Source organism: Ochlerotatus camptorhynchus, unplaced genomic scaffold (genome assembly GCF_037179485.1).
Source record: "Ochlerotatus camptorhynchus isolate MF236.1 unplaced genomic scaffold, CSIRO-AGI_Acam_v1.1 ptg000035l, whole genome shotgun sequence".
In the NCBI taxonomy this organism is placed as follows: domain Eukaryota; kingdom Metazoa; phylum Arthropoda; class Insecta; order Diptera; family Culicidae; genus Ochlerotatus; species Ochlerotatus camptorhynchus.
The window spans coordinates 398,595-411,991 of NW_027040526.1; the positions used below are offsets into that span (position 1 = coordinate 398,595).

The 13,397-nt window shown below is 36.8% G+C and overlaps 1 protein-coding gene across 2 annotated transcripts in view; it reads left to right on the forward strand.

Moving 5' to 3' along the window:
- The window catches only part of Nlg3 (Neuroligin 3), a 199,656-nt gene that overhangs the window by 163,620 nt on the left and 22,639 nt on the right, over positions 1-13,397 (forward strand). For both annotated transcript variants that reach the window (XR_010518351.1, XM_065231927.1), the window contains exon 9: positions 13,141-13,292. Coding sequence is in view for 1 of the 2 variants with exons in the window: in XM_065231927.1 (XP_065087999.1) it covers positions 13,141-13,292 (152 nt within the window). In the remaining variant the exon portion in view is untranslated. The remainder of the gene's footprint in view (positions 1-13,140; positions 13,293-13,397) is intronic.

Consider the following 13,397-nt stretch of genomic DNA (forward strand, 5'->3'; position numbering starts at 1 on the left):
GAAAAACAATGAATTTTGTGAAGCATTATTCAAACGATGTGGTGTTCTTACTTCATCCGCGTATCTAGTGTTATATCTATGAAAATCACTTCCTCTTTCAATCCGATCACACAAATATCGAGGCAGCAAACCGTTAACTACTTTAAAAATGATTACCATAGTCAAAAACACAATTCTTTGCTTCACTGACAGCCATTGCAAAGCGTCCAGCATAAAAGTTGAGGAAGTGAATCTATTACATCTTAAAATCAAACGCATTACTTTATTCTGCAAACGCTGTAATCTCGATATTTGTGTTTCATTGGCCAAAAATAAAATAGAAGGGCAAAAGTCTAGATGAGGGGAGATGATTGATTTGTTTAACTGTATTTTACTACCAATAGTTAAATCGTTTTTCAAGCGACATAGAATTCCATACTTCTTGGCAATTTTCTTGATGACATTGTCAATATGAGAATTGAACTTGAGTTTGTCATCAATAATCACGCCAAGATATTTAGTTTCCTGAACGCGATCAATTGTCTCATCATCAATAACAACAAAGACATCATCATCTACACGATTCCGCGAAATTACCATGAATTTAGTTTTACTTATATTCAATTTCAATTGTTTATACTTCAACCATCTACTTAGAGAACGCAAATCTTCATTCAAGCGTGAAACGGCTTCTTCTAAATCTTTAGCTGCAATAAATAAGACAGTATCGTCAGCAAAAAGATTAATATCACAAAACCGTAAAACTCGTCGCATGTCATTAATATACATAATAAATAAAAGGGGCCCTAATACACTTCCCTGAGGCACTCCAAGGTAATTGTCAACGGGACAAGATACAAAATCATTAAAAACAGTCCTTTGTGTTCTGTCAGATAAATAGCTTTCAAACCATTTGTATGCAGAACCCGAAATTCCAAAGCACTTGATTGTTCTCAACAATAAGGGCCTATAAATTGTCTCAAAAGCGCGTTTTTAACACAGCAACAATCGTATCTTTATGCTCCAAATTTTCTTTCCATTTAGCTAACACTAAGTTTAACGCGGTTTCACAAGTATCCCGATTGTTCCGGTATCAACAAACAGTTACTATTTAAATATTCTAACAGCTGGCCTTTTACAACAAGTTCTAAAATTTTCTCTAATGTGTGCAACATGTTGATGGGACGAAACTCTTCGGCTTTAATCGTCCCAGCAACTTTTTGAATAGGAACAACTAAAGATTCTTTCCAAATATGCGGCACGTGCCCAGATTGCAATGATTGATTTATAAGGTCCCGCAGAGTGTGTCGAATGACATGAAAGCAATCTTGAATAACTCTAGCATTAACATTATCTACTCCAGCCGTTTTTCCTAATGAAAAGCAAATATTTTTAAGTTCATCTAATGTCATTAAATCTACAATTACTATTAATCGGCTGTTTTATTTCGTCCGGTTCATTGATCAGTTCAATAGATTGATTGATCAGTGAAGCGCTCTCGACGAAATAGTCATTAAACTTAGAAGCAATTACTGGTTCTGACTGTTCTAATATGCCATCAAAAGTTATGGTCCGCGATTTACAATTACTAGGCTTCATCAAAGATTTCAAAATTTTCCATTACTCTTTGCTGTTGTTTTGATGCTGATCAATTTTCCTCTGAATATATGCACATCGAGTTTTCTTAATTGATTGTGAATATTTATTACGCGCGACCGTGTACCTATTCCAATGATTATCACTATTAGATCTACAAAACTTTTTGTACCATTTGTCCCTCTTACGTTTAAGACGCAAAAGATCCAAATTGTACCAGCTGTTCGAGTTTTTCAAAGAAACAAACTTTTGTTCAACTAATTTATTGGTACAAGTTTTCAAAACGTTAGTAAGAACAGCTGCATCTTCATCTAAAGTTCCGGTTACTAATAGAAAATCCACGCTTCTTTCAACAAGATTCGAAACAGCTTGCTTCGAATATTTCCTCCAGCACTTCAATTTTACAAAATTATCGTTATCGTTAACACTGTCTAAGACATTAATTACTAAAGTTTCATGATCGGTTATTTTCAAATCAGCTTGAGTAACTGAACTGACAGAATCAAAATTAGAATAACCATGGTCAATCAAAGTTCTACTGTGCCGGGAAATACGCGTACATTCGCTTACTAATTGTTTTAAATTGCCAATTGCTTCAGATGGTTGGAATTGCTAGTATCATGCCAATTGATGTTAAAATCACCCGCAAGTATATTTAATTTACTAGAATCTAAAAATGTCTCGAACCAGTTCTCTAAAATTTCAATAAAACGCTGATTACTTGAACTGGGAGAATGATACAAAACACCATAATTACCCATCTTCATGCCACGTTCAACTGTAATGCCTAAGAACCAATTGCCATCAATAACTTCGTTTTGGCGAAGATTTAATTGAACTGATTCTTTGACATAAATAGCAACACCGCCAGTGTGCCTCGAATGTGACAAACAAGCAGCAGCTTTATATCCCGGAATGCTATACTGATCAAAAGATTCAATGTCTACAATGTGTTTCTGCTAACAAAACCAAAAGTGGACGATTATCTTCTACAATCTGACGTAATGTTACGTAGTTTGTAGATAACCTCGCAATATTCAAATACAAAATCTCTCATTTACTCACATTACTACTGGAACTTGGTTGCTATTTATTGAAATGTAAGCTGCTTTTTTTCTGATCATATAGTTTTTTATACACAAAACAATTAGAACTAAATGCTGCGTGGTTGACGTCCAGATTTAATTTACGCTCCTTATTAGTTTTTAAACAATTAACGCATTTCAATACAGTTGACGTACACTTAGAGGTGCTATGTTGTTTGCTGCATCTAGAGCATCGTTCGCAATTTTTGCAATCCGTGCTTTTGTGCCCAAATTCTCCACATCTGAAGCATCGCAAAACATTAATCGCGGGAACTATCGAGCACCGATCAAACGCTACATTTACTTTTTTCGCACATAACAAACATTTATACGTCTCGATATCGACTTCAATCACAACACTAAACTTGTTGTAAGTGAAGCGTGGATTTTCAAACATGTTAACTACTTTTACATCATTAATTGCGATGTCTTCATTTTGACTTTTTAAGAAGTCAATGAAGACATCGGAGGAATACTGATCGCTCATGCCCACCACTTTTAACATTGGCACCGATGTAGCGATGTAGTTTTCACTCAAATTGCTTTCAATGCCCTTTTTCACCTCATTTACATTGTATCCTGTTGCACACTCAACAATAATGGAGCCATCTTTCCCGTTTCTAAAGTTACTGATTTTGTGTGTTTTTGGATCCAGGTTTGTTTTCAAAAACTTGCGAGTTTCCTCGCAGTCTTGTTTGGACTCTTTTGGTTTAATCACAATGACCGGGCGAGCCTTACGGTTGTTCAGTTTTTTACTTTCAAACTTACTTTTATCATTTTCAACTTTATTTTTACTGATATCCTTACTTTTACCGTCCCCTTGTCCGTTTTTCAAAGCATCCGCGAAACTACATTTAACTTTATTATTAGTAGAATTCTCTTCGTCATGACTATTACTATTACCATCGGGGATTTGACCCGCTTCAGAGGAAATCGGCCCAGATCCACTACTATTATTCATTGCAACTAAATTTTTGTCCGCAATAATTCTCGAAAATGAACTAGTCATATTTTCCAATTTTTCATTTAATAATATTTCAAGTCCGCCAACGGCTTCCTTCAGGGTACCATTTACATTTAAACGGATAGCTTCCATACCGGTCTTCAACGCGTTATCAATTTGAGCAGCAATCTGATCTCGCATGTTTGTGATCGAGGCCGAAATAGAAGATATTCTCTTCACTTCTTCCTCAATATTTCTAATAGCGAATTCGTTTATTATTCAGTTCCAACCTGGATCGGGTATCAAGATTGGGTCTGCTTGTTTTCTGACAAACGTCAGTTTGATCGTTTGTTTTTAAAACCCAGCTCAGGTTGAGGTTCGCACTGACAAAAAGTTCGGTTTCGCACTGGGTTGGAACTGGTTCCAACCCCGATAATAAACGAATTCGCTATAACATGCGAGATCGAATCACTCGGCTCGTCACAACTAGACAGACAATCGTCACACTTGTATAGGAGATTAACATTCTCCATGACAACCTTTGTCGTACTCCTTGTAAGTGTAGTGCATCTCATGTGGAACACACGAGAACACTTACCACTACAGGTTAACGGCAGATCGCTTGCCATTACCCCCGACTCGCATTTTGGACATTCCATATCTACCTAAACACAGTCAACAGACGCTGCATGCAACAATACACAGGGTACAGAAGAGACAATTAAATATCGATTTCACCACCGCAGCTACTGGGTAGAGAACTACTTCGGCCTAACCGCCCATTTTGGGCCTATCGAGCAGAAAACTACAAATAAATCCATGATTTAAGAGTTAACTAGTCAATTATGCGTTTGGTACTATACTTTAGTTAATAAGCTACTGAACGAAGTCAATTAGAACGCGTGAAATGAAGGTTTGCACTCATAATTCACAAAAACAAAAGAAGCGCTCCGACCGAATCAATTGTTATCCTCATCCGATAGGCCGAAGTGAATTCATTGGCGTTTCAATGGCGTTTCAATGCGTTAGGCTGAGTTTAGAATCCGTAGGCCGAGTTTGGCGTCAAGAAGCAGTGTTAGACTTTTGACAATATCTCAACGATTGATTTCTCTTTATCAAATATTACGGTACGTACGGAAAGGTAAATAAATTTGGAAACCATCAGTAATAATAACATTCCGTTTGGTGCTAAACTGCGCTAGATTAAGAAATACTAAGTGCGGGTTGTGCTTAATAGGCCGGAAATGGGGTAGTTAACCCTATAGGAAAGCAATTGCTTCCTTTCAGTGCGCCGGGGGGATCGAAGAATAAGCAAAATTTTACGAGAACGGCTACTTTTGTAACCTGTTCTCCTACTTATCCTGTTATTAAATACAACTGGGCACGCGTTGCAATTAATCAATCGCGGCACACAACACAATTTCACACGTAATTAAAAATAATTTTTTTCACTGCACAACAAATTGAACTACACTGTTTGCCATCACACAGAGCAGTTTTGTCATATGTCTACGCAAATGAATCCATGAAAATTATTTCAAAGTTAAGTTACGCCCTAGGGTTAAAAATTGGAGCACCAGTGCCATAGCTGGCTCACTTCCACTAGCCAAATATGGCTATATTTTTTCTGTTCTAAGTCTATCTTAAAGTCTAGCACATACTTATGCCCTAAAGCGCCCACCACACGAGCAAACATATTGTCAATACTCAAAAGTATTTTCAATAGTATTGATGCAAATATTGATGACGAAAATATTGATGATTGTCATTGACGCAGAATCAAAAAAATTTGAACTTGTGTTTGAATATTTTCCTTTTTGTTTGACTACAGCAGTAGATGGACCATATTTTGTCAGAAAAGTTGTCATTTGTCTCGGAATAGCTAATCGGATATAAGAAATTTAGAAAAGAGCAACCCTGTAAGGAGCAAAAATATTACAAATATAGTAAAGATTTATGAAACTTCTGTCGTGTGGAGTGTACTTACACTGAACCCCACACAGCGGCGCCGCCGGGATATTTTGAGGCATGACATCTCTGCCGTTGGTTCCCGGTTCATGAGTTGATGGGTCAATAGGTAGAGTCCAGATTTGGGAGCTGCCTCCCTTGCGTCGGTAGTATTGGTGCTCAGCACGAAAAACAAGGTCGACGGAAAACAAATCAAAGGAAAAAAGCGAAACTCACACGTAGAGTTAACTACCCCATTTCCGGCCTATTAAGCACAAACCGCACTTAGTCTTTCTTAATCTAGCGTAGTTTATCACCAAACGGAGTTTTATTATTACTAATGGCTTCCAAATTTATTTACCTTTCCGTATGTACCGTAAAGTTTGATAAATAGAAGCCAATCGTTGAGATATTTTCAAAAGTCTAATACTGCTTCTTGATGCCAAACTCGGCCTACGGATTCTAAATTCGGCCTAACGCATTGAAACGCCATTGAAAAGCCAATGAATTCACTTCGGCCTATCGGATGAAGATAAAAATTGCTTCGGTCGGAGCGCTTCTTTTTTTTCTGGGAATAATAGGTGCAAACCTTCATATCACGCGTTCTCATTGACTTCGTTCTGTAGCTTATTAACTAAAGCATCGTACCAAACGCATAATTGACTAGTTAACTCTGAAATCGTGGATTTATTTGAAGTTTTCTGCTCGATAGGCCCAAAATGGGCGATTAGGCCGAAGTAGTTCTCTACCCTATCAATTAATTAACGGGAAGGGGAATTATTGACAATAACATTTATGGTGTGAATACAGAGATATTGTCAATATGGATGTATTAGCGTCAATATTGAATGTATTGACAATACGATTAGTTTCAATAAAAAGCCCTAGCCTACTTAACACGTTACTTTGATTTGGTACCTTTATGCATTTGAATATTATTATGCTCAACGCTTCATTTCGGAGATATTTCTAATAACAATGAGGTGTCTTCAGTACGCGGAGCATCCCGAACTGCAAGCTTGCTGCTCTCAAAGACGCGGCTCAAGTCTGAACCGTGTTAAGGAAAAAGTGTATTCTAGACTTTAACTCACTATACCATAAGAATGTCAGATATGGTCAAATTGTTCTGTCCTAGAAAATCGTGTTACACAGTGTAATTGTAGGAACTAGTCTATAAACAATCACCTCAGTGTTATGATCCACTTCCATTTGATTAACATGTCGAACTGACTAACCCGTAATAGTTACTAACTAGCTAGCCCCTTAATACCATAAGACCAGATGTTCCCGAAGAAACGAGCTCAATATTTTGGCTCAGCTCTGGTACTATCTTCGGTCCCAACCTAATCGATTTACCCCTCGAAACATAGGAAAATCCACTAACCCCTCATTTTATCTGTCAAACTATCATAGCGAATCAAAACAAACATAGTGTAGTACTGCCATTTAAACTAGAATGGGGTACGTTAATTGATTTGCTTGGGACCAATAGGCTAGTCAAGTAGTTAGCCAATTTAAAATCGTTAGTTTCGTATTGACTGTTGATAATACTGTGCTTATCAATGCCTGAAGAAGAATTACTAGTATTATATGACAATATGGTGAAAATGCGTGATATTACAATTTACAATCATAAATAATTCTAGAATCTACATCAAGAGAAATTGAACTTCATTTAGCTATTTAGCACATTCATCAGTAGTGACAACTGATGTATGAAACTACCAAGCTGTTCGGACAATCAATGGCATTCGATGACGTAAATATATTATTGTCGATGAAAAGCATCCTACACTAAAGTTACAACTAGAGTGACTTTTTTAGTTACTCATAAAATACAAACGTACAGCTCGCAAAATCCCATCCCCAATCGGCGAACTTTTCGTTTGCCTCTGCGGACAACCGACAATCAGTACGCAAGCGCTAATACAAGTGCAAGAATATTTATATGGTCGGTGGCTAGTGTGTTCCCTCCCCGGTGGATGTGCACAATATTGAACCGATGATGCTGCCCTTTCCACCTGATTCACATTTTGTATTCACACTCAAGAGCCACTACACAGGTGACGTACGTTCGTACGTACAAGGTGAAGAGAGCACTTTCGGTAAGCTCTGCAATACTTGATGATTTATGATCAGGGGAGGAACTATGCAACGAGCAATCTGTTTTATTCTTTGTTTCATATATTTGAATATTTTTTCATGTCCATCCATGCTCAAGCCTAGATTTCCGTACTTTGAAATAGACGTGACACGTGAGAAGCAAAATTTTGCATTTCCTTTTTTTCTGAACTTCACTATCTAACAATGATTGATGATTCAACCCGTAAGGCGTGTCATCGAAGCTCTGTTTGTGACAAAGTGCTTTGTAATAGTTGTGACAGATCGTGTATTCAAATATTTGCACCACCGTGAAGGACCCGCTGTATGATGGCAAACAACATCTTCCGAAAATGGCATCGGTGCGTTTGACGGGGTTGAATACATTAGCATTCGAATTATCTTCTGCTGACAAATTGGACAGCGGAGGATATCGTAGAGGATTCCGAAACAAGTTTTTCGTCAAAGAGTTTTCAAAAGAAAGATGACGCCTGATGCTGAGGATTGAAGAATTTTACATCGCATGACACGCCGCGAAGTATGCGGAGAAAATAAAAGTTGTTGAGATGTTCATTAACATTCAACCACTAATATTGTCAAAGTTTGTCTCTTCAATGCATTAACTCTGTCTTTATATCAGAATGGAATTTTACATTCCTGGTCGAAAACTTTCCTGCCCACTGGTATGACAGAAGTTTTCAAAGTTGTTTTTGTGACCTTGAATACGAAGTTTGATACACGCTGTTTTAAGTCTATTCAGTGACTGAGATCCACTCATTCCTCTGTCAAAATTTGAGTAGATAACTTTTGTAAGTAAAAGCTACCCAGATTCTGGGTAAATGTATATAATAATAAATTCCCAAAATTCAAAATGGCGCACCAAAGAAAAAATATGTTTTGCGTAATCTAAAAATGAAACGTTTAGATGTGATACAGTTGAAAACAGTAACTATGAAACTTTTTGAATGGTGGCACATGACAGCAGCTTGTTGGAAAGTACATTGAAAGTTTTCTAACTTTATACTTCCTCTAAATTCTTAATTTTTCAGGTGCAGTTTTTGACATTTGACCAAGCCCGCGACTCATTAAACGATATTGGATTTGCAGGATTACAAATCATCGATGAAACAGTCAGCAGCTAACTTTTTAAATATTTAATTTATCCAAAGCTCTGTATGATTTTTATAAATATATGTTGATTGTTGCATCAATTGTTATAAATTTTCGTCTGAAAAGAAAATTATTTGTAAGCATGTTTGAGAAATTTAATTTCTATAAAAATGGGTAACCTGTACCCAGTTAACAAACGTCAAAATCTGAGTAACCTCTACCCAGTTTCCACCGCAAGCACGTTTACCCAGATTTGAGTAAATTCAGGTGTTCTTATTTTCGGGTAACATCCCTTTTGGCCAAAGTTAGCTATTTTCAACTCAAAAGTGAGTAACCCCAGAATAACGTGTAGAGTAAAATGAGGCAAAAGGTCGACTTTAGTAGAAAAATTAAAATACAATGATGACCCGATTTTCCGCCCTTTTTTTTTTGAAAATCGTATGTTCTGCTGTACCCATGCGTTTTGTAAGTGGTCTTACCGCGCCAAAGAATACCATCTTGAAGATGAATGAGAGCGGATCAAGTCATTACTGTATCTCAAAACTCTTAGCAGTTGGAATCAAACTAATTCCATACACACGATCTCAAGCTCAAGGTTTTCAACTTTCTCTCACAGATCTTTGATGTATCTACAGTTAATTCGTAGCTGGATCGAGTTTTCAGTAAATTGCTCAAAACAAACTTTTACTCCACAGTGGAACCATTTGGAAAAAAAAAATTAATGTATCCACCTATGGTTAGATCTGACCTAATTTTAATTCCGGTAACGATTCTGAAGTCTACATTCCGAATAATACAGTTTGACGTACCTCATGACGTATGTGGGTTGCTCCCCCGTAATGTAAATGTCGGTGCTATGAAACGCGCCATTGAAATTATGTCTAGGCCCATGTTATTGCGAAACATAAAGCGCTTTGAAACTTCGGGATCTGTATACAAATGGTTTGAAAGTTAATTGTGTGACAGAACTCAAATGACTTTTCTCAATGTTTTTATTTTCAGTTCAGTGGGGAATAAACTTGGAGTGCCCCAGGGAAATGAATTAGGTTTCATTTTGTTTATTATGTATATCAATGACATGCGACAAGTTTTGTGATTTTGTGACATTACTATATTTGCTGATGATACCGAACTGTTCATTGCAGCTAAATATTTGGAATATGAGGTTATACACTGGACAATATTTGCATTCTCTGGGCAGATGGTTGAAGTATAAATAATTTGAACTGAATATAAGTAAATACAAACTTCCAATCTTAACATTATGTGCTGAAAATACCCAATACCCAATACTTTTCAATGACTTACGTATAGAATCAATAATACTTTAATTTACATCATTTAATACATTTATACTACCTAAAAAGCGCAAGAAGCGGAGCTTATAAAACTAAATACTGGTCTTACAACATGTTTTGGAAACATCATTAAAACCAGCGGCAAAAAAAAAATGAGCATGGGATTCGAACACAGGTCCTTGGCGTGAAAGATTTATTACTTCCTAACTAGACAGTCCGATCAATGGCGCCGTCAATGTCCACGTCAATCTGGAAAGTGCAGAATCTCTTCAAGAGCTTTATAAATTCAACTAAGATTGATTTTGCATACGACAAGTTATATAGTGGTATAAAAACAGTAAGATGCACGTTTAAATAACATTTAAAGTTAAAAGCACAAGAAAGCTATTTTGGAAAATGTTGAATTCTAGGAAGTATGAAGAAAACATCTTTAAACCTCATATAAAACATGGGATGTTTATGCATCACTTATAATACATTAATACAACAAGTCGTTCTAATTCTTTTTCAGAAAGATCTTTTGTATGTTACTTGGGTATGATGTTAAAGAGCTAAAGACTAAATCAAATTAATCAAATGAAAATAACTATTGCTGCCGTAGGGAAAAAAGATTTGAATATCCTAAGATATATCGGATGGTGAATCTGAATAATGGTCGACAATCCGTCGATAGCGAAGGAAGAGTCACATTAATAGTGACTAGGCATCGAAAGGCAAATCATAAGGAAGATTGAGAATTGACGGGTAGGATCAACGGAGAAGGACAACACAAGAGAACGTAACATGGAGGTAAAATCACTATTATCACCAATTGGGTCCATCAGGTTGCATCGATAAAAAATAGCACACTTTGGTATGGTCTCAACACAAATCATCAACAATAGCAAACTACTTCAACAACGGTTTCGCAATCATCATCATTAAACTACAGAATACACTAAATATGACAGCAACGTTTGACAACATCATAAAAAACACAAGTAACGTTTGGTATCGACGTTTACAACATATAACGCAAATCAACGAAAATCTGGCAACCTGCATTACCTCACCGTTATCTTAAATCATAAACCACTGGAAACCACAAGCCAAAATACATAGTGACGAGATGTGATCAACACGAGGACATAATGACGAAATACCACGACGGAAAACCATGATGCTACAAACGATGAATCGTTTACGGCAAGAGGAATGGCAGATACACCCACACCTGATATTTGATATCGAATCCTTTGAAGTGCTTTTTTCCTGGTAGTACAACAACTAGACCATATTGACACAGCATAAAGCATGGCCGGTCAAGTTCATTCTTCAGGCAAAGTTTGGATTTTCTATTTATAAGAGGATACAAACATTTTATATATTCATTACATTTGGCTTCAATACCCTTAATGTGATCCTTAAAAGTTAATTTTTGGTCAAGTACTAATCCAAGATATTTCACTTGGCTTGACTAAGAAATTAGAACTTCGTTCAAAGTTAATATGTGACTATTACTAGGTTTCAAAAGGAAGCTCTAGGCTTATGTGGGAATATTAGGGGAAATGGCTCTAATGTTGGCCTATGAACCTCAGATTGGGCCCATCGCTAAAAATCTGCTATTTATCAATTTTATCTAGATGAACGCGTCATTGGGACGGTACTAAAGGATATTTTTGGTCGCTATTGAAAATTTAGTCGATTGCTGAATTTATGTATGGGCCCAAATTAGGAACACTTAGGCCGACATTACATACATTTCCCCTATATGTTGAATTTTGGAAGCGTTGGGAGAAATCTTCCATTTTTGTAAATAAGAAGAGAGCAGTCTACTGTAAATAGCATGAAGACTTCTTCCTTTAGCCTGTGTCACCAGCGAACAAAGATTTGTGGCAACCCTGAGGTAAATCAGGGAGGTCCGAAGTGAAAATGTTATACATACAATATAGGCCCAAGAATGCTACCCTGAGGAACTCCTGCTCTAACAGGTATTCGATCAGATTTGGAATTTTGATAATTTACCTGCAGAGTTCAGGCAGTTAAATAATTTTAAAATAATTTCACAATTGGGGAAATGGATGTAATGTCGGCTTGAATGCTCCTAATTTGGGCCCATACGTAAATTCAGCAATCGACTAAATTTTCAATAGCGGCCAAAAATATCCATGAGTACCGTCCCAATGAGATCCATGAAATTCAACTTGTATTTCAGATTATGCTGGGTAAAATATAGTGATTTAGTTATTATACATATCAGGCAATTGAAAATAATTGCTGATGAAATAATTAAAAGGTCATAAATTTTGCTTCAACTTTTAAAACAGCTACCGAGGGTCGATAATAGAACAATTTACCCTAGTTAATGAAGTTGAATCTCAATGAAAATAAATCGGCTAAATTTTATGACATACTTTTAAACTTAACTACAGTTTTCCTTATTAATCAGGTTTGTTTTACTACCACCAAAATTTTCCATTGAGTAATGTCTGTATATTCATGGGTTGCAGTAAATATTCAATAAAATTTTCATTGCAATATTTCATTCAGAATATTCAGTCAATCAATTCTGCGTAAGTTAGCTCATGTGCAAACGAACCTTTTCGAATGTTTAATAAACACAAACTGAGGTCAATCAGGCTGCAACACGGCATGTGGGATTTGTTGTCTAATCGGATTGAATTCGTCCCTAGTTCTGAAACCAAATCATAGCTGACATATTCACAGAGCAATTTTGATTTCCTTTTTTCGCCAAACTGCATCACATATTGCAAACGTGATGGCATATTTTCCTGTTTAACAGCCTGTTCACATTGAAATCGCACAACGTTTGTCATGTACCGCTAGTGACGTGTCCGGCTTCTATCCGCGCCGTTGCTAAGCTTTTTTATGCTTGCTGGTCCCATGACAAGCGTTGAAAATCTCTGAATGTTGAATCCTAGTGACCGAAAATAAAACAACTCATCTAGTGAGCCGGGACAGTCGGAAAATATAAAACTATGTTTGCCATTGAAATGTTGGACAGAATTTTATACAAGCACTGTGTACCAGTTTATTCTTTTTTTTTACGTATTGTATCTCTTTTATCTTTTATTTTTCACAGCGGCAAGGCTGCATCCACGGGGAAGATCTGCCGTATCTATTCGGAGCACCGCTGGTCGGGGGATTCAACCACTTCACCAGGAACTACACGAAAGCCGAGATAGCGCTGTCGGAAGCGGTCATGATCTACTGGTCCAACTTTATCCGCACGGGGTAGGTACCTGGGGGTTATGAATGGATTTTTTTTTTGCCGCCACGCCGTTGATAATTCATTATATTTGCACAGCATGGCCACGAAAAAGATTGAACACGTGGGTA